The 23,872-nt window shown below is 38.2% G+C and overlaps 1 protein-coding gene across 2 annotated transcripts; it reads right to left on the bottom strand.

Annotated features, from left to right (window-relative positions):
• Nucleotides 1-3,489: 3,489 nt before the first annotated feature.
• On the bottom strand, nucleotides 3,490-12,619 carry LOC133818157 (serine/threonine-protein kinase BLUS1). 2 transcript variants are annotated; one of them, XM_062250874.1, is made up of 21 exons: nucleotides 12,334-12,619; nucleotides 10,375-11,111; nucleotides 9,658-9,912; nucleotides 9,065-9,189; nucleotides 8,890-8,934; nucleotides 8,692-8,773; nucleotides 8,524-8,592; nucleotides 8,279-8,449; nucleotides 8,106-8,171; nucleotides 7,881-7,949; nucleotides 7,599-7,730; nucleotides 7,422-7,495; nucleotides 6,887-7,093; nucleotides 6,054-6,145; nucleotides 5,844-5,920; nucleotides 5,402-5,527; nucleotides 5,278-5,320; nucleotides 5,142-5,188; nucleotides 4,606-4,667; nucleotides 4,469-4,520; nucleotides 3,490-3,942 (listed from the first exon to the last, which is right to left on the bottom strand). In XM_062250874.1, exons 2-21 carry the CDS (start codon nucleotides 10,540-10,542, stop codon nucleotides 3,898-3,900), a joined length of 2,007 nt encoding a protein of 668 aa, XP_062106858.1. In that variant the 5' UTR covers nucleotides 10,543-11,111; nucleotides 12,334-12,619; the 3' UTR covers nucleotides 3,490-3,897. The 2 variants fall into 2 exon arrangements, with proteins under 2 accessions (XP_062106858.1, XP_062106859.1); XM_062250875.1 differs by having other exon boundaries at nucleotides 12,383-12,619.
• Nucleotides 12,620-23,872: the final 11,253 nt, after the last annotated feature.

Here is a 23,872-nt window from a genome sequence, read left to right as displayed (position 1 = left end):
TGGTTGTATTAAGCCTTGAGATGGTGACCAACAAAGACACTCGAGTTCAATGGATTGAATCCATTGTATGGTAAGACATCAAGACAATGACTATTAAATTCTCAAAAGGGTCAATTCGAAACATTAATGTTAGTCAATATTATGTGATAGATCAGTGAGAGAAATGATATTGATCTATTCAAGAGACAAATAATTCGTTATTATATAATCTCTACCAAATGAAGAATCCTTGAGAAACCTCTCATAATCCAAGTATTTAGATTCTTCATGATGAGATCGATGATAGGCTGAATTGTCTCATAGTTTGCATTGACTAACTTTTGTTGAGATTAATGTTTCGATTTCATTGAGAATCTTGGAATAGTCTAAAATGTGTTGCATTATAAAAGGCCTAAAGTCCACGTGTATTGATAATGACGAGAGATCAAATTTGATATTGTCCCATATATGCTTATTGAAGGCAGCCTCGTGTTTACTCAAGTACACGCACCCCTTGTGATATTTTGTTGCGGGCGTGCTGGATTAGTACTTGAGTTACCATCCTTATGGTACCAAGGATGTGTTGACATACAATAATTGGTTTTTCTTTTGTGATACCAGTTAGACATGCTGCATGGATGATAAAGTCCATTAATAAGCATTCATGATGGTAGGAGGAGCTATTTTGTGATTAAGTGTCAAATCAAATGAACACCTACAACTTCCTCTCTCATACATAAAGGTATATTGGTAAGAGGAATTATTTTGTGGTCAGGTGTTGTATGGAAACTTACAGCATCCTCATTCGTAGAGGTAGAGTGAGTGACGTGTTACGAGGACATTGGTTATATAGTGTAGCTGCGATATTTCGTTTCAGGATTAAGAGTTGCTGACTCTGTTATGAATTTACTGAGCGTATGTGATAAATGTCGCATAATATCTTTCTCTCAGAACTTGAGAAGTCTTGTTACTTAGATAGTATTAATGACGTTCCATTTGTGATGAGAAAGTAGTGGAGTCCTCTATTAGCATTATGACACACACTTATAGATTACATGTCAACGACTACACTAACAAGACTTACCTAAACGAATTTACTAAGAAGACATTTCTTAGTTGGATTGTTCAGCACTCGAGATGTATTTTGTTAGTGGGAGTTATTTTTTTTCTAATGATTGATATGTTATTGATTGTTATTTGTTGTTAAATACATGCATATTTTGGATCACTCTTTGATATTGTGTATGCACATTTGTTGATGCGAGCCTATGGCTTAGTCTCGATATTATATTTCGAGTGGATCCATACTAGTAGTCATCTCCATGCTTTGTGAATACCTGATATCTCGTTGTGTATTGCATTTGTATCCTATCGATACAATATGATGCATAATTAGTTTTAAGACAATAGTGTTTCTTAAGATTCTTGTGTATAGACACTATTGTTCAGTGAGCACTTGTTGATGTAATTATGTAGTCCAAGTGGGGGAATGTTAGAATATTATGTGGACTAACATAATTAAGTGTTAGCTCACTCAGTGTCAATTTTGACATTTAAGGGTAACTGTATATTCATATGCATGGTATAGTGCCTATTATGTAATTTAGACCATAATGGGATGGTTGGTTTAACTAACGGTATTAGAGGCACGTGGTTGCACCCTAATGACTATTAGCTGGCCCATTAAGCTATAGTCCACCACACATATTGATCGGGCCAATCTTATTTCACAGTCATGGGCCTAGTCCATTATAGGATATTAGTCTACCTCGACCCATTAACCAAGCCCAATACATTTATGGTGTATCACATGTTATGTGATAAAGGGGTTAGGGTTTTTTGGAAGTGGGGTTGACCTTGTGGTTTTGAGATAGGGGCAACATCCATTGCTTCTCCTCATTCTTTATATTTTCTTGTTCTTTGATGATCTGGTCTTGTCTCTTTCAGGTTCAAGAATGACACCAATGGATGAAGAAAGATTAATGGCAGTAAGGTGATGTATATGAAGGAGGTACATTTATGTGTTTGTGATGCTTTAAACAAGATAAGTGATCTTGATGTTAATATAGTTTGAGCAAAAATTTGTTATACATATAGTATTGGAATCTAAAGTACTTCAACAACAAATAAAGTGATAACACTTTACTTGAATTCAACAGTCTAACTAAATAAAAACGAAATAAAATGATTTTGGATCAAATTAAGAAAAACATTGAGGAACACATAAACTCAATTCGAAGATAAAGGAAAATAAAGAAAACACAAATAGAAAAAGTCATTATATCCTAAGTTTACAAAGAATAGTGTGTGGTGGAGTCACTCTACTCACATTTCAACTTTTATTGTGATTCATCATCATTTTAATTTATATCTAATTCACAAATAAAAATTTATTAGTATAATTAATATAAAAATATTAAGTTTTTTACTGTGTCGTGCTTTCATAGGCTAATTCGTTTGTGTTTTCGTATCGTGACTTCAGGACTTATCGTGTCGTACTTGGGCTCATGTCGTGTCACATCACAAGCCCATATTTGTTTTGTGTCGTATTATGTTGTACTAAAAAGTCCGGCCACAATTCTAATGATACGACAAGTTTCAGCCTTGGTGGTTAAGAAACTATAGTCAATAGTGAGGGAAATTGAAGTCACATGCTCCTTTCTTTACTAGAAAACAAAATCAATAAGTTTATAAAATTTAAGATGGTGTTTGACTTTTTAACTAAAAAATTATTTTTTATTTTTAAAACTTAAAATTTGTGTTTTTGAAAACAAGTAGGGGTATTTGACATTGTTTTCAGAAATAATTTTTAAAAGCAAAATTACAAAAAACAGAAAATTTTTAGAACAACAAAAAGTCAACATTTTTTTTGTCAATTTTTTCACACATAATATTTTTAATTATTATTATCTTACATCACTTTCTCTCTTATCACTTATTATCTCATTATTTTCTCTCTAATCACTTCTTATAACCTCATTTTTTCTATCTCTCCATTTTCTTTCTCATCACATTCTCTCGCATTTTAAATAACATTAACCAAACACCTGTTGTTTTTTTAAAACTACAAAAACTATTTTCTATTCTCAAATGTGGAAATACAATTTTAAAAACAAAAAACAAAAAACTGGACCAAACATACCCTAATTTTCTGATAGGTCAAACCCCTACAATTGTCACTCAATTTCTCCGCTGCTTCGAAAAAGAACAAAGACCCTTTCTAAATTCTAAACTTTTGTTTTCCTTTCTAATTTCATTTCATACGATCATATATGCGCTGAGCGAATGAGACTTAACGACCATTTTTAACAGAAGTTACAAAAATAGATTTCAGTAAAGAAAAAATTGGGAAGTTTAAAAGAGCCAAAAAAGAAGAGGATGAGGGCTTTAAGGTAACAGATACAGATGAGTTTGAGAACTTCCGTTCATGTCAACTCATAAAGCTATCATTAGATTCCTCTGGTCCGTTTTCTTAATAATAATAAAACACCATTAGAAGAGTAACTGCACTTGTTTTAAAATTAACCCAAGGCTAATGTCACTGCACTTTTCATTTGGGTTTTGGAGAGATTTTAATTGCAAATATAATTACAATATCCAGTAAAATAAATTATATCTTACAAAAGGCGAGAGACTTGTTAAGGAAATGAATCTCAAAATTTTTGGGTTTCTGCATCTAACACACATTCACACATATGGTACAATGAGCAGTACAGTAGAAAAGAATGCCCTTTATTATCTCCTCTGTCGTAGCTTCGGGGACTCGGCAAAGCTTGTCACTGGAAAATTTTCACATGGTCACTCGGCTTAGCCAGCAGTTTCTTCTCTTTGTTTGTCATCATTCTTTGCAACCAATTATTAAAACTTTGAACCGTGGTGAAGAATACATTGCCATCAAGATTAACAAGGTCGTGTGCCTTATTCTTCCTCTTTGTGGGCCAAAGAATTCAATTGTCTTTCCAACTGCACAAGAAATAGACAATAATGACAACATCATCGTGTGGTCTAAAAACAAGTAGACCCCTTCTATGAGATAAGGAATTTTAGGTTCCTAATCCACATGTATAGACAACACTCTTTAAATCATAACTAGTATATGAGCTGTTTTAGGACATTTTTGCTGGTGAATGCTGAAAGTTGTCACCAACCAGTCAGTAGGGGAGGATTGTCTCTATCAATTTTATCTAGCACACTTCTATTATTTTAGCAAGTAATAATAAGAATAATATATTTTCCTTGGCAGATTCCCAGTCCAAAAGAAATCAAGTAATATGTGGCATTGTTGCCATAATCAGTTAATTGTCTAAAGAAAGCCTTTTCCATTACAGGAGAAAAAAATAGTCAAGTTTAACAAAAAGCTTCTTACAAGAACGCATTGATATAGGCAATCAAGAACAATCAAAAGATCAAAGGGATGCTGTAATATGCAAACAATTAATAGTAATGAATTAAACAGTCTGGCATATGAAGATGGGGTTAATGCACAAACCTGGGCATTTTTCATTTTCTGTCTCTGCAATTCCTCAATAAGACTCCCAACGCTGACATTAAAAATTGGGTATGAGTTGAAGGTAAAAATAAAGGTAAATATAATGTACGAAGAATTTATTTGGTTCTGTTATGTACCTCTGTTGCAAACTGTTCACCTGATTCTGCAGCTCTCTCTCCCGGGATAAAGCATAAGATGTCTGTATAGTTAACAAAGAAAACTAGTTTAGCCACTTTTTCCCTTCTGGTTAAAGAAAGGATTCATCAAATATTAAGGGGAAAAATGAAACATTTAGCTTAAGTGTTCAAAAGGGGTTTGCGTATGAGACTTCTATATGTTAATTAAATCTAGTAATGTGCTACTACAAAAAAGGATTAGCAACCACCCTCAAAAAGTTTGAACATGTCCCCAACCAGAAAGGTGCAAAAATTAATAATGTTAGCAAACAACCCTAAAAATGTTGAACGAGTCTACTTGATATAAACAAGCTTTCTCATTCCCAATCCTCTCAAACAAGGATCAATAATGGTTAATATCAACAGAAAAAGGTAATATTACATCAATAGAAATATAACAGAGGTTTCAGGAAGAAATAACACAAAAAGCACAATATTAGGCCAGCTACATAATATACTAAATGTTTGAAAACAGAACCACACAGTTTGTTCTATACCTGCATAAGGTCTGAGGTGCCTACATCAGTGAACTCCACTTGCTTGCCTATATCAAGTTAAATATGTCAAATCCAATAAAAAAAATCCATATGGCTAAGGGAAAAGCGTAAACAATGAGAAGATGAGAAGCTTTACCAGAGGTTTGTTCCACATACTTCATTAATTTAATTATTTCGTCCTGTTCAAAAAGAAGAAGAAACTGAGACATAATTACCAATAGACTTTAACGCAGGGTCAAATATTACAATTAGAGACAAACCCTTTGCATAGCGTTCTGCTGCAAAATGCATTGTAGTGATGGAAGAACAGCTGAAGCTGTGAGGTTTGCAGATGCTGTACTGGTTAAACCTCCACAGATTGGGTTGAAGTAACAATTTGTAGGACCCTGTAGCATAAACAAGAGCGACAATGGTTATACTGCTATACCTAGAAGATATATTGATTAGTTTCATTCTTATCATACATGTCAAGCATCAATTATAAACAGCTCATAGCAAGGCACTACACGTAAAACTTCGATCAATATGACAAATGCTAAGAGATAGGACCTTCATGCACGTATAAAGCAATAATTTTCTGATGAAAAAAGTAACAGAAGACATTAAACAAAAACCATGGCTTCAAAAAAGATCTGACTAATAATTATACCAACACTAACAACATCAATGATGATGACTGATAACTTGTTGATGAACTTGTACCTTGGGGCTCAGTTCTGCTGAAGTGACTTTAAACCGACCCTTACGTTGGACAACTGCTCCATCTGATGTATCCTCAGCTGCAAAAAGAGAGGATAAAACAGAAAATGTAAAATTTATTATTATAATTATAAATATAATTATGTATTCAATATAGCATTCACAGTTGAACCTCCAATGAAAATGAAAAAGAAGATATGAGCAAAGACACACCAGATGAAGGATTATTGACATCTCTTTTCTGCCGATACAACAGTGAACCGCTATAGTTTCGCTCTGATTGAAATTTTGATTGTTGATAATCCCTTCAAAATAATTTTAGCATACAGAGATCATTAAAGCTTATTTAACTAAACTTCTACTCAACAGCAGTAAGCAAGCTCCAGGTAATACAACAATATAACAAATGACATTTTACACTATTGTGAGAGATAATAAATATAAAGGTATTGTTTCGTGGCTCCTCTTAACTCTGCATGAAGAAAGATGAGAAACATGCTCTCTGTAAGCATATGCACTACCAGAAAGCCATGTCATACATAGGACTAGCTTGCATTTTGTTCAGCCAGATTCAAGAAGACTATACCAACAATGTTCAATGATACACCTAACTAGTGAGGTGATGGAACCCTGATAGAGAACAAGCACACACAATTGAACTGTAGACAGAAAAGAGAGAAAATATGGACAGTAGGGTATTATTGAATGAAAAGAGAAAATATGGACAATTATTCTAGAGGCCTGCACTTCCCAAGAGCAGCTGCTCATTTCATTACGATCAACATGATCCCTAATTCTTTGTTCTGTCCTATAAATACTACACTATTCCAGCTCATCCACTTTTGATCACTACAAATTACAATTACATATACCCCTCTACTAATACTACCTATATTTTATCAATCCCCCACTCCTCTCAGTGGAGGCCTATCATAAAGTTTTACAAATAAACTATATGGATGACTGACAAATAAGGGGAAAAGGTTCTCTGCACTGATTCACAGAATGAAAAGAAAACAATTAATTTTAACTTGAAGAAAGCGTACCTATCACCATCACCAACAACCCTCTTTGGAGAAACAACATTATCTGGAAGGAGTGTACCGCTCAAAAACTTTTTATGCTCGGCTACAATATGACGTGCTATAGAAGTACTTTGCCCAGAACATTCACCATCAGTTCTACCATTTTCTTGGCACATGGTTCTTGGACTAGTGGCATTCTCATCATCCTCACAAATGTCAAAACAACCTCTGTATCAAAAAAGGAATGCTATTTAAGTAAGATGAATAGCAAGATGTTTTGGAAATTACTAAAACACACAAGAAAAAAACAACTAAAAAGAAAAAAGAGAGAGAACTAATAAAAGACTTTAATCCCCTTCCAGACAAGGCAAGCACATGGATATTTGTTGAAACGCATGGGATGAACATCATCTAAAATGAAATAACCAATAAATTGGCAGTCTCAACTTCAGGCAACATGATATGCAATGTACAACAACTATAAATGCCACGGACCAAATTGAAATATTGCGATTATAGAACTAGTAGAACAAGCCATGAAAGGAACTCATCATACTTAAGTGCCTGGAGAGGTTTAATAGGAAAGGAAGCAAGTGAACTCTCCAAATCTTTATGATCATTAAACCCATCCTGAAAACAATGACACAGTACAACTTGTTAACTTACTAATAAGATTAAAAATCAGTATAAGGAAAATAAAAATATATAAAACAGATTCTGGGAGTCTCTACACCTCCTGATTAGAAGTAGGATTTGATTGGTTGACCATTTCAGGTGACAACCTCTCTTCTGGAATCCCAACATCTTTATGCTCATCTGTTTGCTTCTTAGTATCTTCTTCATTTGACAGGTCATCATCCTGAATCTATGGGCAATTAAGATGTTGTTACTACGTGATAAGAAAACAGCAAATAAAAGCAAAAATAGTGCATACCCAATTCATTAATAAACTCCTCTTAGAAAATAAAAAATATGAAGAAGCAAATACAACTATGTAGGTACCAACACCACTTACAAGGGCAGCCTGATTTCTCAAGTCCTCAAGGTTAAAATTCCAGGCACTGATTCCTCGAATGTACTCTTGCTGCCAGGTAACAATTAAGTTATATTCAAATAAACAGAAGTTTGGTAAAAAAAATCCATGAAATTTAAGCTTACAAACTATAATGAATTAGCCTTTATACACAATAGCTATGCTTGAGAATAAAATAAAATAAAAAACACCACAGCTGATTACAACCTGCGATAGATGCTCCTTATCCCCATAGAGTGCATTATTCTGCACAAGAAGATCAGCTTCCTTTGCCTGAAACGGAAAATTTAGTCAGAACAATAGTAGACGAACTTATCTTATGTGAGAACCAATACAAAAACAAGAAAGTAGAAAGACATAACCAAGGATCAGAAGAAGACCTTCAACGTCCTAAAACGATCACCTAATGGAGCAAGACCGTCTAGAATGGTGCGAGCCAAATAATCAGTGGACCGTGCATGTTTAAAAAAGTGGTGCTTTAAAAGCTTTTCTGAGGTTGGGCGTTTTTTTGGGTCCTTCACTAAGCAAGCACCTACAAGTTCTTTAAAAGACTGCAAAACAAATTCTCTTAACATAAAAAATAAATATATAAATAAAAATGTAATGTTAAGTGAACATCACAGACCTTTGAAAATCTCTTATCCCTTTCATAGTCAAGACCTGGTGGAGCATTTTGTAAAGTCATCAACAAAACCTGCAGGAAAAAAGAACACAGGAGCGATTTGAGTTTAATACACAATAGTAGCATAATGACCCAGCTTTCAGCATAAAGATCTGAAAATTAGAACTTTACTTTCATTGGTGGATACTTAGAAAATGGGGCATGGCCATGAGCAAGTTCGAGTGCAGTTATTCCAAATGACCAAATGTCTGCTCTGTGTATGGGATCAAAACGGGGGGAAAGATCTTATTATATTTCAACTAAACATATGTAGGGACAATGAAGGACATACAAGTATGTAAAAATATATCAAATATGCAACAAACTCACTTAAAGTCATATCCATGCAATTGCTGCATAACTTCAGGAGCCATCCTGAGGAGAAAGAAAGAACAAAAACCAGTGGTCACACAGAATTTTGAAATGTTGAATCAACAATAACCACATGATCCAAAATATCAGCAAAGACAGATGAAAACTTAATATAGAAGAAAAGAATAACAACCAGCAAGGGGTTCCAACAAAAGTATTTCTAGAACGTTGCCTATCTCCAGTGTCAAACATACATGCTGAAACTCCAAAATCAGCTAACTTGACTGCACCATTAGAATCGATTAAAATATTACCAGCCTGCAAAAGAAAACTAAGAATTTTAATAAGGCCACTGCAGTACCACCTCCCAACTAAAGAGAAAGAACAAAGTAAGCAGGATAAGCAACCGTATATATTAACTCATGGCAAAGTACAAACACATATAACTATGCAACTTAATATGTAATTGATAGTTTAAAAAGATAAAATACAGCACACGATCATTGATTAATTATTGCACCAGAACTCAAAACTTTACTAAACTATGGCAAATAGATTAGCTCGGAATACTAAAAAGAATTTACCGCATTGAGACTCCTACAGGTAATAAAAAGCTTTAAAAATATTCCCTTCAAAAGTATTGTTATTATAATAAATTTACCTCAAAATACTTGTTTAAATGCTATTTTTGAAATAACTTGAGTAAAAGAAGCCAATTTCCAACCCCCCCGCCCCCCAAAAAAAAAGTCCTGGATAAATATAAGTTCAGCACATCCCCAATGGTACCTTAACATCTCTATGAATGTGACCATGAGCATGAAGATAAACCAAAGCTTTGAGAACCTCACGCAGTAACGTAGCAATAACAGTCTCCTCAAAACCCTCAGGAAATGAAGACTTCATTATATGCAAGCATGACCCCCCAGCCATATATGGCATCACAACCCAAAGGTGGTGGCCAGTGGTGAAAGAGCAATGCGCCCGCAGAACATTTGGATGATCAATCAAGTTCATCATTTGTACCTCTCGCCGAATACCGTCCTAAATTGCAAAATAAGAAGGAACACATACAAATTAACATTCTTGAGCCAATAATCAAAAAAAAAACAAGGACAAGTCTACAGCTATATAGTAGTAAGGCTAAAAAATTGAAAAACAATGTTCAAAAAGCTGAATTTAACTATTATCCTCAAATTATAAGATTATGCAGACTCAACATGAAGAGAATAACACTACACATTGGGAGCATCACTCAGATTGAGTATGGTTCAGCCATCATTCATCAATTGACTTTTCTCTAATAAGAATCTGAATAACAGCTTTATTGAAACATAAATCTCAACAGCATAATGATACCGCAATATCTGACAAGTATAGATGCATAAATAATCAAATATAAAAACATAATTTTAGAGACCCAAAGCTGTTAAAAATCAAAAAGAACAATCCAAGAAATATTTGAGAAAACACATGAACATCCTAAGTTAAAGGAGGCATACATACCAGGTCATTGTTACATTTCTCCAGATCAAGAACCTTGATTGCAACTGTTTCATTAAGTGGAACGCACAGAGCTCTGTACACAGAAGCACTGACACCCTCTCCAACTTCTTCATATAATTTATAATCATTTGCATCAAGCGGGAATCTCTTCTCTGAAATATAATCCATGCTTTATTCTATATAACACTGTTAAGACCCACTTTGCTCCTATATTTCCCAGAGAACATAAAGACGATGTATTCCAAGGAGGTAAGCTTCAATATAATGCACGATTTGTTCCAAATCAGTAGCATTTTCCTTGTGTTCAATACAATATAGCAGATGAATCCAATGACTTCATCAAGACGTTTCTTTATTAATGGAACCCTTATAAAGCAGAATGGATCTTAAAACACTAAATACTAGCTAATAACAGGTCAAAATCAGATCTATAAACCACAAATCTGGAATCAATTATACATTTATATCCATTAACATTAACTTTTCATCGGGTAATTGAACCAGCACTAAACACAATCAGAAAAGGTATGAGACCATAAAGAAATCCCAAACACTCTACAGGGAACTAGAACAAACATGTAAATTGGAATTAAGTAATTAACTCCACTCTAGAATCTTCAGCAAAAGTGATCATTTAACTCTGCCCCTGAATGATTGAATCAAACTAAAATGTCTGACATATGACCCAAGTTCAAAAAAGGAAAACCAAGCCTTCAGAAAGCAAATACACATAAAACCTACAAACAAAACAAAAGGGGCGGTGATTAGGACAGTGCTAAAATAAAGGAGAAGCCAGAATTAAATACAGATGCTCCAAGATGACAAAGTTGGCATAAAAAACATAATTACTTCATAATGAATAAGGAGTGAACATTACTGTAAAAACAAAATAAAGTAAAAAAATACAATTTTCTTATAACAGATTTGATGAATATTTGACTAAAGTTAAAAGGCTACGAAGTTATTCAACTTTTCCTGGAGATTAGGATCCTCTACATACTACTAGTTAACATCCTCAATCATGTAAAGCAGCACTTCTATACCCCTTAACTTGATTCCTGAACCAATATTCATGTGCGTGCCAGCCCTCGAAAGCGAAGATAGAGTACTGGAAGTTGTACACTTAATCATCTTTATACAACTGCAAATGATTGCACTCTCACAAACTCATCCTATAAATTCTCCTTGAAAAAACTTTTAAAAAAATAACTCGAGAAACTCTCTGCTATGTCAAAAATTTCACTATAATCCAACCCAATTCATACAACATTCTCCTGACTCCAAGTTTACATGCCACTACACCATGACCAGCCAACTCTGAATGTCAAGCCCTCATTTTTTCTCATCAGACTCTAAGATGTGACATAATGCAATTCCAAATTTATAGGAGGAAATGGACATCCTACTGAGAAAAAAAAAATCCAAGTAGCACTGAAGAATTGGTTTTCCTTTCACAATAACAAAATCACAACCCACCATCCTTTGCTGCTCTTGCCATAACAATCATAACCCACTTGGCAAAACCTAACACCTTAGATTTTCGACTACTGATGCGAAAATCATTTCTTCTTAAAATATTTATAATAATAATATTAAATATTAAAAATAAAATTGCCTTCCTTCCTATTGTACCCTAACATGAATTTATTGTGCCTACTGCACAATAAATTCAAATATGAATATGACCAAAAAGAGCTTGAAAAAATAAAAATCCCAAGTTTCAATTTACATCGAACCAAAATTCTAATTCTTCAATTTCCAACTATACTAAATAGAATCATCATGATCATACCCAGTCCCTCTCTAGTTGAAGAGTGATATATATATAAACAAAACTTGTATTCACTTTTCACGAACAAAGCTTGACAGTAAACAAAGTCATAATGAACTTTGATAAAAATGCGCACAAATTCAATCGCAGAGTACTGGAAAATTCATCGGTTTTGAGAGAATACGGACCTAGGGTTTTTCACCACCGGAACAGAGCTCAAGAGTGAACCAAACTCACCAGTTCAGACTAAAACGATGACGATTCAACTAGTACTATTCAGTACTTTACTTGCTCATCGGCTGTTCCGACATGAACGATGCCCATAATGGTTTCTCTCTCTTAAACACTCTCTCTCCCTGTATCCAACTGTCACCGAGTCTAAGGTACCGATCGAATCACTTACTGTTTTAACCCAAAAAAAATTAAATATATAAATACATAAAAGCCAATTCCCTTTTTCTCTGCTCAGTCTCTTCCTCTCTCTTTTTTTTTTATGGTAAAAAGAAAAAATTTCCTTTTAAAAATTAAAATCAAAGATAATGAAATAATAATAATTTCTAGGCAAAATTCATCAAGTGCGCAATTGGTAGTGGGACCCGCCAAAATATTTGAGTTGAGTAGGTGAATATATCGGGCGAAAATTAAATTTATCCTGATAATATCATTGAATTGGCGAGTCGAGTTAGAGGAATAATACTCACATCACCGGTTGGATACTTAATTCCGTCAACGACGACGTGTGATTGGCTGGAATTACCACCAGCGCTGTCATCTCTTTTTTATTTCTAGCTTACCCGCCAGTCATGCCTTGTTTCATACTTTCCTTTTCTTTTTTCTTGTTTGTCATAAAGAAAAAATAAAAAGATAAATAGTGGAAAATAGTATCGATCATACAAAATCGTGTAATTAATAATTTGAGGAAGGTAATTTTTAGGCGATAATTAATGAGTAAAAATTAAGAAATATATAAGGTAAATAATATAATTACATTAGTCAATTGATTATTTTATTTATAGATACCTAATATATTATCTTCCTTAAAAAAAAGTAGAATATAATTTTGATTGGTTTAAGATTTTGAAAATATTCATAAATTTAAAACTATTAAATATGTGGGATCCACTAAAAATTGAATGGCTATATATTTTTAAACATACTAAAATACAGAATATAATTTCAGTGTTTTCTTTTTTTATCTTTTTCAAAATACAGCTGACTCATCAAAAATATTAAAGATACATTTATAAAAAAAAAATTAAAAATACAAATTTTAAATAATATCTTAAATTAATATATAGAAGTATTATTTTTAAAATAGAAACCAATCAACGTTTTATCTCTCTAGTGAAGATTTATTATATAAAAAATATATATTAATTTTCATTACCTTGTGCAAAATCCCATAAGTGTATATACTAATTATTTAATTAATTAATTTGAAGTTAGATATGAAAATCTAATTCATGTCCAAATAAAGAATAAATAAATAGTTTTAAAAAAATGCTAAATTTTTGGGCCGATTCAACCAGGCCTGGGCTTGAATAACTGGGCCTATTAGCTGTGTTATCCCCAACTATTGTAGTTGACGCTTGATGGGGTTTAGCCGTTATCTGCTGCGTTGTCCTTCTTTTTTTAAAAAAAATATATATATATATATTTATATATTTGATAATCTGCGTTGTCAAATTGTCTTGTATGATACTTTCAAAATAAAATATTAAAAAATTGCCATGTATGTAATTTTTATTCCAAACATGGCAGATTGAGACTTTATGGAGAAATACAAAATATGTTTTCACAAATAACAGCTTTTTTTCATCTATAATAATAATTATTATAATGAGATCTTATTTATTTCTAATAAACTAATAATGGATCACCCTAAAAAAGTATTAAACCTACAAGTTGTTAAATAATAAATTAATTTGACTCTTTAATTGGCTGAATGCATGTTCTACATTGAGTTGCGAGAATGGTCAACTAGTAATGACAAATATAAATACACAAATATATTATATATCTTAATTAAGAAGTGGAATGATGATATTAACATTTAATTAATTGTTAGTCAGATCTCTCTTCCCTGGAGTCTGATTAAGAAGTTATTAATGCCCTAGACCAAACAGCCAAACACTCTCTTTTGGCTGTGAAATAATTTTTTAAGCTTGACAAATTGGTAGAGGAAGAAACAGACTATAATAACACTAACAAGGAGCCAAAACCATTTGACTAAACATATTATTATTTGTTAGTGTCAAGTTAAATTAAACTTTATTATGAATATTTCAGTTGAATTGAATGTGAGCCTCTTCATAATTATAATTAGGGAAGTAAATAATGTGAGAAATTTGTAGAGAATGCTTATGTTGTTCCCATTTCTATGACCCTGTAATATTTTCGTTTCCGCTCTTGTCTCTGCATCAAGGTTAGAAAATTCTCATGGGACTTTATTGAGTCAATAAAAAAATGAAAGTTGTTATTTTAATTTTTTTTTCTTAAATATTGTCCTACACATAGTTTATAAACCAAAATAGCAAATATTTTCTTAAATAAAACAAAAGAATCCTTAAAATCACTATATTATACTATATGTATGATATACTTAATATTAAAAATATATTATTGATATAAAAAAAAAGGTCCATAAGAAGTGTCATCCCGTCACTATTTTATTTCTTTATCGGAGATAAACTCTATGTTTAGTAATGGAGAAAAGTAGAAAGAAAAAAAATTAAAGAGAAAAATATATTTAGTTGGAAATAAAAAAGAATAGAAGAAAAAAATGGGTGGCAAAAAAATATGTGGACCCCACCAAAAAAATTTCATCCAAATTTGAAGAGAAAAGTTTTACAATATACTTATAAATTAAAATTACTGATTTACCCTCGTTAGTAATTCAAAATAATTTATATAATTTTATTAGATTATAATTTTACTTTATCATTTGTTACTGTCCTCCCTCTATACTAAACAACTTAAGATAAATCTATTTTCTTTTCTATATCTTCTATTTTCTATCCCTTATTATTTTTCTTTCCTTTCAACCAAACATAGAGAAAAAATAATCATCATCGTAGCCTCATTCTGCCTTTAGAAAATAAAATATCCATTATGTCTTATAATTATTTGTATTAGTGAAAATATCATAATTAAAAGATGTAAATATTATAATAATTATATTAGTTTATGTTATGCAGTCTATTTTAGACTTGTGAGGCTACATGTTTTTTTTACACATTTTAAGCGCCCAAAATGTATTTTTAATTTGGGTTCAATTATATATATATATATAATTATCTGCTTTCAAATTATGAGTTTTAAAATAGGATACCACTATAGAAGTGATTATTTTTAACCACTACCTATAGTTACTTTTGATATTTTCAGTACATAAAAAAGTTGCAACTCTATTTTTTTTTTTACATAACGGTGTATAATGTAGTTGCAGTTGACCTCCCACAAATTTTCAAGAAATTTTGGATAATTTGGGATGTGAAGATTGTTAGGATTGATTAAATACATAGTGAAATAAGTTATGCACAAGAGGTGCAAAATAATAAACTATTTCACTAAAGTCAACATGAGCGGGTTGACTTTCGTTGTAGGTATTTTAAAATTATATTTTTGAGTCCAAAGTATTTCTTTGGAGTATATAAGAGTACCCAAAAAGTTTAATGGCATTTGGTGGTGTTTTGGGCCGATGTACGTGGTCAAAAGTCAGTGCAATAGACGTTGAGAGGCGTTGCATTGCCTGTCTTACAGGCGATGCATCGCGTGGACCACCCGTACGAACCCGTACAGTTACGTGTTTTGGCTCTGTAAATGTCGAGTAATATCCTAAGAAATATTTGAAATGGTGTCCATTCTTGAAGGCTTTCCAAGGTTCAATGTGCCCACGCCAGGGTGATAAGCTAAAGTGTCGAGATGCATAGACACATGCATCCGAGCATAAGTCTTCAAGGGCTGTCATGTGAGGGACTCACCATGCAAGGCTACCCTATGTCTCGCTATGCGAGGCTGCCTTGTGCCACGCCGTGCGAGCCTCCCGCACGCACCCTAGTACCCGAACATGGGTACCCCGAGGCATCACCCTCGCTATGCGAGGGTTAAGGCAAGCCTCCTGCGCGCACCCTAGTACCCGACCATGGGTACCCCGAGGCATCACCCTCACTATGCGAGGGTCAAGGCAAGCCTCCCTCGCACACCCTAGTACCCGACCATGGGTACCCCGAGGCATCACCCTCGCTATGTGAGGGTCAGGGTAAGCCTCCCGCGCGCACCCTAGTACCTGACCATGGGTACCCCGAGGCATCACCCTCGCTATGCGAGGGTGAAGGAAAGCCTCCCGCGCGCCGCGTCTATGCGAAGCATCGCACCCAGCCGCCGTGTGATCCGCCTAGGCCAGCCTCACTATGCGAGGCACCCTCGCTATGCGAGGCACCCTCGCTATGCGAGGGAGCAGCCCCGCTGCTTCTCACGGGTCCCGCACCCATGGGCGCATGCGTCCGCACCATTGGCCACCCTCGCTACTTCTCATGTTTGGAGCCTCCTCGATATATGCATGAGGAACACTTGGAAACACCAAATGGGTATGTCAAATGATCATTAGGCGCCAAACATGAATTGACGAGGACGACTGGGTACAAGGTACGTACACTGATATAGGATGTACGATCATGAAGGGGTCAGAGGCGTGGTCTTGTCATCTGCGTCTGACGAGTAGTGGCGGTACGAACTTGTACGGAGAGTGGAGGCACTACCTGAGCACCCCCAACAATATTCTAGAGTCCACAGTACGATGTCCTGCACCACTACTTGGGCATTGTCAGGGTAGACACTACTATGTCCTGAACCACTACCCTGACCCTGTACCTGCATACGCCCACGTCCCCTGGGACCTACTTGTATCAGGGGGCCAATAGAGCCCACCTATAAATAGGTTTCGACCCCTCAGGTTAAGGGGTTGGAAAACTGATTGTATGAGGAGACGTTTAAGAAATATATGATCTTTGTTCCATTGTAGTTCTGATTTTTTCTGTTGATTCAAGTTCTTTCCATTTGATTCTTAGCTATCCTTAGTATAAAAATCTGAGTTTTCTAACCTTTAATCATTGACGAGTTCTTACCGTCAACAGTTTGGCGCCGTCTGTGGGAAGGATAAGTGTCAAGCCACTATTCTTCCATTAGTTCCGGCAGGAAGAAATACCAAGACGTTCTAAACGACAGAGAGAGCCATGAGAGGTGGAGGTCCGCCTTGATGGAGATCAGCTGAAGGCCTCCATGAAGAACCCTCCTCTGCCCAGAGATGTGGAGGCCCCAAAGGAACCTGAAGTTCACGAAGTAGAGAGGGAGGCTTCATCCCCGGCCGTCCCTCCCGATGAGAATCATCCAAGGTCAACAGCTGCCCCTGCAAAAGATGCCGGCGAGTTCTCGCCCCCAAGGCCGCCACAGGTGCCAAAATCCGGCCGGTAGGATCCGGGGCCCATCGATGCGCAGACCTGACAAGCATCCCCGGGTCCATTCCGTGAGCTCGAGTTCAAGGTCTCGATTCTATGTAGAGGAGATACGTGAACTGCACCGCAAGAACCAAAGGCTTGAAACCACCTTAGAGAACATGCAAGAGGTGTTGAATGGCCTGTTGCAAGGGAAGTCAAACATATCTCTCCCTAAGCAAAAAGAGAGAGGACAAGAGGGGGCAGAGACCACCATCCCAGTAGACAATGGGATGACTCGACTCTCCACCAGTAATACCCCCAGGTGAAGCAGCACGAACGTCCCGGACCACCGAAGCAGCCTCCGAGGCCAGAGGAGAAGAACAACACTGGCCTTCATAACAACGTCGAGGTCACCTCAAGGAGGACACCCTCAGGTCTATGAGAGGAACTCAACAAGAAAAGGGCGGATAAAAGGACTACACCTCATATAGCGCCCCGGGAAGGCAAAGGAAAGGGAGATGCAAGCCCATCCACGTTGAGAGACTCCTTGAAGAAGAGGATACAAGACCTAGACACATATATGAGAAGCCTACGGAGCAAGATCGTCACCGCATATGGGGGACAAACCGTTGAGGACGAGTTCGACCATGAATCGCCCTTCGTTAAAGAGATCCAAGCCATCCGGCTCCCAGCCAACTTCAAGGAGCCTCATATGACCCCCTATGAAGGAAACACAGATCCTAAGTACCATCTAGACACGTTTAACGACCTAATGAGGTTAAGGGGGATTAGTAGCGGAGCCAGGTGCCACTGCTTTGTTGTCACATTGAAAGGACCTGCGTACAAATAGTTCAAGAGACTTCGACCAGGATCCATCAGGTCTTGGCAGCAGTTTTCTGATGAATTTCTCCAACAGCATCACACCGTGCGTGATTACACAATGCTGGGCACCAGCCTCGCCAACGTGAAGCAGGGAGAAAACGAGAGTCTAAAGGGCTACATCCACAGGTTTAACATGGAGGCAGCCAAAGTAGGGAGCTTGACCCGCAGGGAGTTAAAAATGGCCATCACAGCCGGAGTGCGTCTGGGAAGAAAATTGTGGGATAATATGCTCAAAAGGGAAGTCACTGACCTAGATGACTTCTACGAGAGGGCGCAAAAGTACATTCGTGTGGAGGATGGCCATGCGAACTTAAAGGCAGGAAAAAGTGAGTCCCATGTAAAGCCCCTAGCTAATGAAGGGTTGAATGGAGCGAAGAAGAAGAGGGCGTATGAAGGGTCGAGAGATGATCAACATAGAAGGACCAAACGCAGAAGTGACCATAGGAAAACGGCCTACACCTTCTAAACGAGCCTGACGGATACCAGAGAGCATATTTACCTCACAAATGAGGACCGGGTTCCCTTTAAAAGTCCCCCATCGATGAGAAAAGATCGGTCCAAGAGGGACCGTAGAAAATACTGTCAATACCACAAGGATATCGGCCATACCACGGCAGAATGTACCCATTTGAAGGAAGAAATTGAAGAGCTCATCCGAAGGGGATACCTGGGCCGATATGTCAGAAGAGAGAAGCAGAAATCAGAGGACGTGCCGGTGATACCTCGGACACAAGGGGGAGCCCCAAAGATACAAGGAGAGGTGAGAATGATCTTCGGAGGTCCGGGGTTCGGGGGAGAGTCCAGGAAGGGTCAAGACAGATACGCTAGAGAAGCCAGACGGAGTCCACCACCGTGTGTCATGAGCTTGGAGCAGCGACCCCCGAAAAGCTTTAAGGGAGAAAATGGCTCAATCACTTTCAGAGAGGAGGATGCATGAGGGGTGCACTTTCCCCATAATGATCCTTTGGTGTTGACAGTTCAGTTGGCCAACCTGCGGGTGCATCGGGTCCTCGTAGACAATGGAAGTTCCGTAGATATCTTATATCGCCCCACCTTGGAGAAGATGGGTTTGGGTGTCAGACACTTGAAACCCTGTCAATCCTCCTTATACGGGTTCACGGGGGACTCGATACAACCTTTAGGGGTGATCGAATTGGCACTCACCATGGGAGAACAACCCTGACAGACCACAATCATGGCAAACTTCGTCGTAGTAGATTGTGCTTTAGCTTTCAATGCGGTATTGGGGAGACTATCCCTAAGAGAATTGAAAGCGATCACCTCAATATATCACCTCGCCATTAAGTTCCCAACTCCTAGTGGAGTAGCGAGTATGAAGGGAGAACAAAGAGAGGCAAGGGAGTGTTATAACACCTCCCTTCGCACATCTGTGAAACCGCGAGAACCGATGGCGATGGTGGTGCTTGGGGGTGCAAACCCACAGGAACTAGACCCCAGAATCATGGACTGACCAATCGGGTAAGACTACCAGTAAGACTCCCACATCCGATGCAAGCAGTATCTGTGTTTAGTTTGTTGCATGTTATGTTAGCTTAGTAGACAAGAATCAAAGAGGTTGCCTAGATAACCTCCCAAGTAGATGTAAACTTTATATATATATATATCGTTGTAACCTACCTACTATGAATGAAAATGTTCACAACTTTGCATGTTATTTTTCTTCTCTATGCGAGTATCAACCAAAGTGCCTGCCGAAATAAATCTCACCAAGCACTTGGGGGGTAGGACAGGAGGCACGAGTATAAGAAAAAAAATCTCTTATATTCAAAAGGATTAGCTACCCTTATGAATATCAAGGGAATAGTTTAAAAGGATGACCTCCAACCAAAGGTCGACACCCCAAGGGGTGAGGTCGTAAGGAGGGAATCTCCCAATAAGTCTAGAACGGCCATTAAGCCGGCTAGCCAAAAAGGGTCCTACAAGAGACCCTTGAAGAAATAGTACTATATATAATGACAAGAAGGACGCTTCTCGCAAAAAGTAACAAGCGCGCGCAAAGAATATAAAAGGACCCCAAGAGCCCAATAGGTTAACGTGTCCTTACAAGTATAATCAAGGTGCACCAGAAAGATTATCATCATCAGATCAAGGAAGAGATATGTAATCCACAAATAATAATAATAAGAGGGACTTACCAAAGTCCCTTAAGTTTGATGAACACAAAAAAAAAAAAATATATATATATATATATAAAAGGAGAGAAAGGGGAAATAATGTGAGGAGTTACATAGCAACAACATACATAGGCCGAATACAAAGGAACCTACAAATCTCCATCCTTCCACTTAGAAATCTTCTCGACGGCATAATCTCCAAAGGGAGACAGGTCAACGGTGGGGTTGGTCCTCCATATAGTGTGCAGCGTGCGCTCAACTATGTGATTCTCAGCATTCACAAGCTCAGCCTCGAGCGCAATGATCCTCTAGTTTAAAGTGTGGATGGTAGCCTCCAGCTGAGTGTTGGTATGAGAGGTTGATGCAGCCTGGGCTAAAGCGGCGTCCCTCTGGCAAACCGCCTCGGTTAGTTGGTTTGACAAGACGTTCTTTGCCGCCTCAGCCACCAATAGGTTCCCCAATGCCTCCTCGAGCTCGCGTTGTAACCGTTGAGTCGATGAGGAGTTTGAGGTGATCAGCCGATGACTCTAGATAGAAGCTTGAGTAAGGGAGAGGACATGGAATAAAGCCTCAAGGATCAGGCAATATCGAAACAAAATGAAAACAAAAAAAAATATATCTGTCATAAATGAATAAGCCGAGTATCTCGACAAATACCTGCAAGGAGGCTCGCATATAGGTGTCTTCTAGCTCAGCGTCGGGGACATTGTGCAAAGTTCCCCACTCGCCTTTGGGAAAGTTTCCCAGATGATGGCTCATGGCTTCCCGATACCGGCTCGCCAGAGGATGATCTTCGAAAGCAGAAACAAAAGCTTGACTGGGGGAGGTGCGTGTGCTTGCCGAGGCACGCTTTGTCAGGGATGGGGACCGAGAAGGTCCTAATCCATCCGCAGTTGTGCGGGGAGTAGAAGAGCGCATAGTCATCCCCTTGGGTAAAGAGGCGCCTGCAGACGCCCGCCTAGGACGCCTCCCCGGGGGTAAAGGAGCCCCAGCAAAAGAAGGAATAACAAAATTCCTTTTAGGCACGGAAGGGCGGGGGACAGAGGCATCGAAGTCAAACTCGCCGCCAAGCATCGACGGTGACGTCCGAGAGGTAACACCGCCAGTATGACCGTCATCGGCCACGCCCCTAGCCCTGCCGGCAACAGAGTGCAAGCACGAGTAGTTCTCAGATGCCACTGTCTCCTCAACGTCCATATGGTCGCCCGAAGGGTAGACATAGTCCCTATCGACTACCTCATCATAATTACCTTCATCGTGGCCGTATAGCCATGGATCCATAGGTTCAGATGAGGAGGGGCATGGACTCGCAGGTTTGGGTGACACAGGGCGTGGGCCCGCAGGTTTGGGTGATGCAGGGCATGGACCCGCAGATTCAGATGAGGCAGGGCGTAGGCCCGCGGGTTCGGAGGAAATGAAGCATAAAGTGACGGTTTGGTCCGGGGTCAGCAGCCTGTACAAGTGAAGGTTGCTCTCTGTAAAAAGGGCGCTGGCTTGTTTACATTCACCCCGACAAGGCCAGGATTTTCATCACTCGGTCACGAGCCAATGGTTTCAAGTTGGAGCCAACAACCCCTAAGAGACCTACCATCAAAAGAAAAGAAATAACTACAGTTAGAAAAACCATAGAAGAAAAGCCGAGTAAAAAGAGAAACCTCTCATGTGTGAGATCAAAGTGAGAATAGTCTTACTTGGGGTGTTGAAGCTAGTGTGTCGGGTGGGCCCAATAAAAGTGAAGAAATGGTTCATCTTCCACGAGCCTCTATATGAAATGGAGCCCTCCACAAGGGAATTTCCTTTATGGGCCACGACTTTCTGGAGCTGGTAGAACCCGGGGGCAGATGTATACGCCCTAAGGGTATATAAGTAATGAACCTCGCTCATAGAAGGCCCTCTAGAATGCACCTGATGGTAAAACACATATAGGCTGCTCAGTGTCACCCAGGAGTTGGGGGACAATTGTAGAGGCGCTAGTTCAAATTAGTTAAGCACTTTGACAAAAAAAGGGTGAAGCGGAAGAGCCCCACTAGATCGGATTATGGAATCACTGAAGGCCATGAACCCTTCTGGCAGTTCAGATGCGCGTTCATCACGCTTTGGGATGACGAACTTGAGGTTTGATGCTAACTGATGAGCCTTTAGCATGTTGGTCAGTTTATTCATGGTGAGGCTGGACCTGCCCGTCTCTTCGAAAGTGTCAGAGGTTCTCTTCGGCATCTCAGGTACCTGGGCAGAGATAGGCAGTTTATGAGTCATGGACTTTCTAAGGATCCTGGAGGACCCCCCACGTGTCCTATATCTACCAGCACTTTGCTTGACCCTAGGGCGTAAGACCGGGGGCAGGGGAGGAAGCGTGGGTGGGATCATCAAAAGGAACTCCGGTTCAACCAATTCATGTCTACCGCCTTCGAAGAAGGGATCCCTATGACCGGGAGACTCGTCACGACAAAAGGAAAAAGGCTCAGGGGGCAAGTTTTCTTCTAGGCAAGCAATTTCAGAAAGGCAATCCTGGAGCATTGATTGTAGCTGGGAAATGTATGTCGCTTGCTGGGGGGAGAAACCTAAACCCACGTCCCTGGTATTGGATTCTAGCTCCTTCTCCAGGTCGCACGCTTTCTGTCTGAGGTAGGACAATCTCCGAAGGTAGAGCGTCCGCATACCCCCACGGTTAGAGGGTCTATGTACGTCGGCCTCCAAGTCAGAAGATGACAACTCAATGAATTCAACATTGGACGGACCTTCGGGACATCGCCTAGATGCCATGGACCAGCTAAGACTCGAGGGCATATATGCGTAAGGGTAACCCTATATCTACAACATGAGTGTAAGGGGGTATAACAAAAGGGCCTATGCATATGTACTTGAAAGGCCATACAAAAAGAATGACAAACTCTGAAGAATGAGTGTTGTACAACCATTAATTCTACCCCCACGTAGTCAATATAAAAAAAAAGAGAAAAAAGAGGAAGGAGGCATACCTGGAGGTATATGTATGAAGCCGAAGGTGTGTAAGGATAGACTTGTGGAGGCGTAGGGTCGGTTGAGCGGAATGCTAGCAAAAAAAAAGCAAAAGAATCAGGAAAAATAATAATAAAAAAAAGAGGATGAATAATTGAAATGGAAGGAAAATTACCTCAAGAATGCTTTTGTGGTGGATGGAACCTTTGAACTCTTGAAAGTGGTTTGGAGGGAATACCACTAGGCTAGGCAAGTTTTGGTGTGGAGAAATGGCTTCAAGCCTTGGGGTATTTATAAGTAAAGTCAAGGCCCCCTAG

This window comes from Humulus lupulus, chromosome 2 (genome assembly GCF_963169125.1).
Source record: "Humulus lupulus chromosome 2, drHumLupu1.1, whole genome shotgun sequence".
NCBI lineage: Eukaryota > Viridiplantae > Streptophyta > Magnoliopsida > Rosales > Cannabaceae > Humulus > Humulus lupulus.
The sequence above is the reverse complement of the archived record's forward strand: the minus strand, read 5'-3'. Positions and strand labels throughout refer to the sequence as shown.

Bases quoted from the DNA above. Each gene is read 5' to 3' on its own strand.
- LOC133818157 (XM_062250874.1), bottom strand. From the start codon at position 10,542: ATGGATTATATTTCAGAGAAGAGATTCCCGCTTGATGCAAATGATTAT. The intron at 7,094-7,421 runs GTATGATGAGTT...TTTTTGATACAG, and splicing joins AAACCTCTCCAGGCACTTAA to AGGTTGTTTTGACATTTGTG. The intron at 5,528-5,843 runs GTACAAGTTCAT...TTTATGCTACAG, and splicing joins CAGCAGAACTGAGCCCCAAG to GGTCCTACAAATTGTTACTT.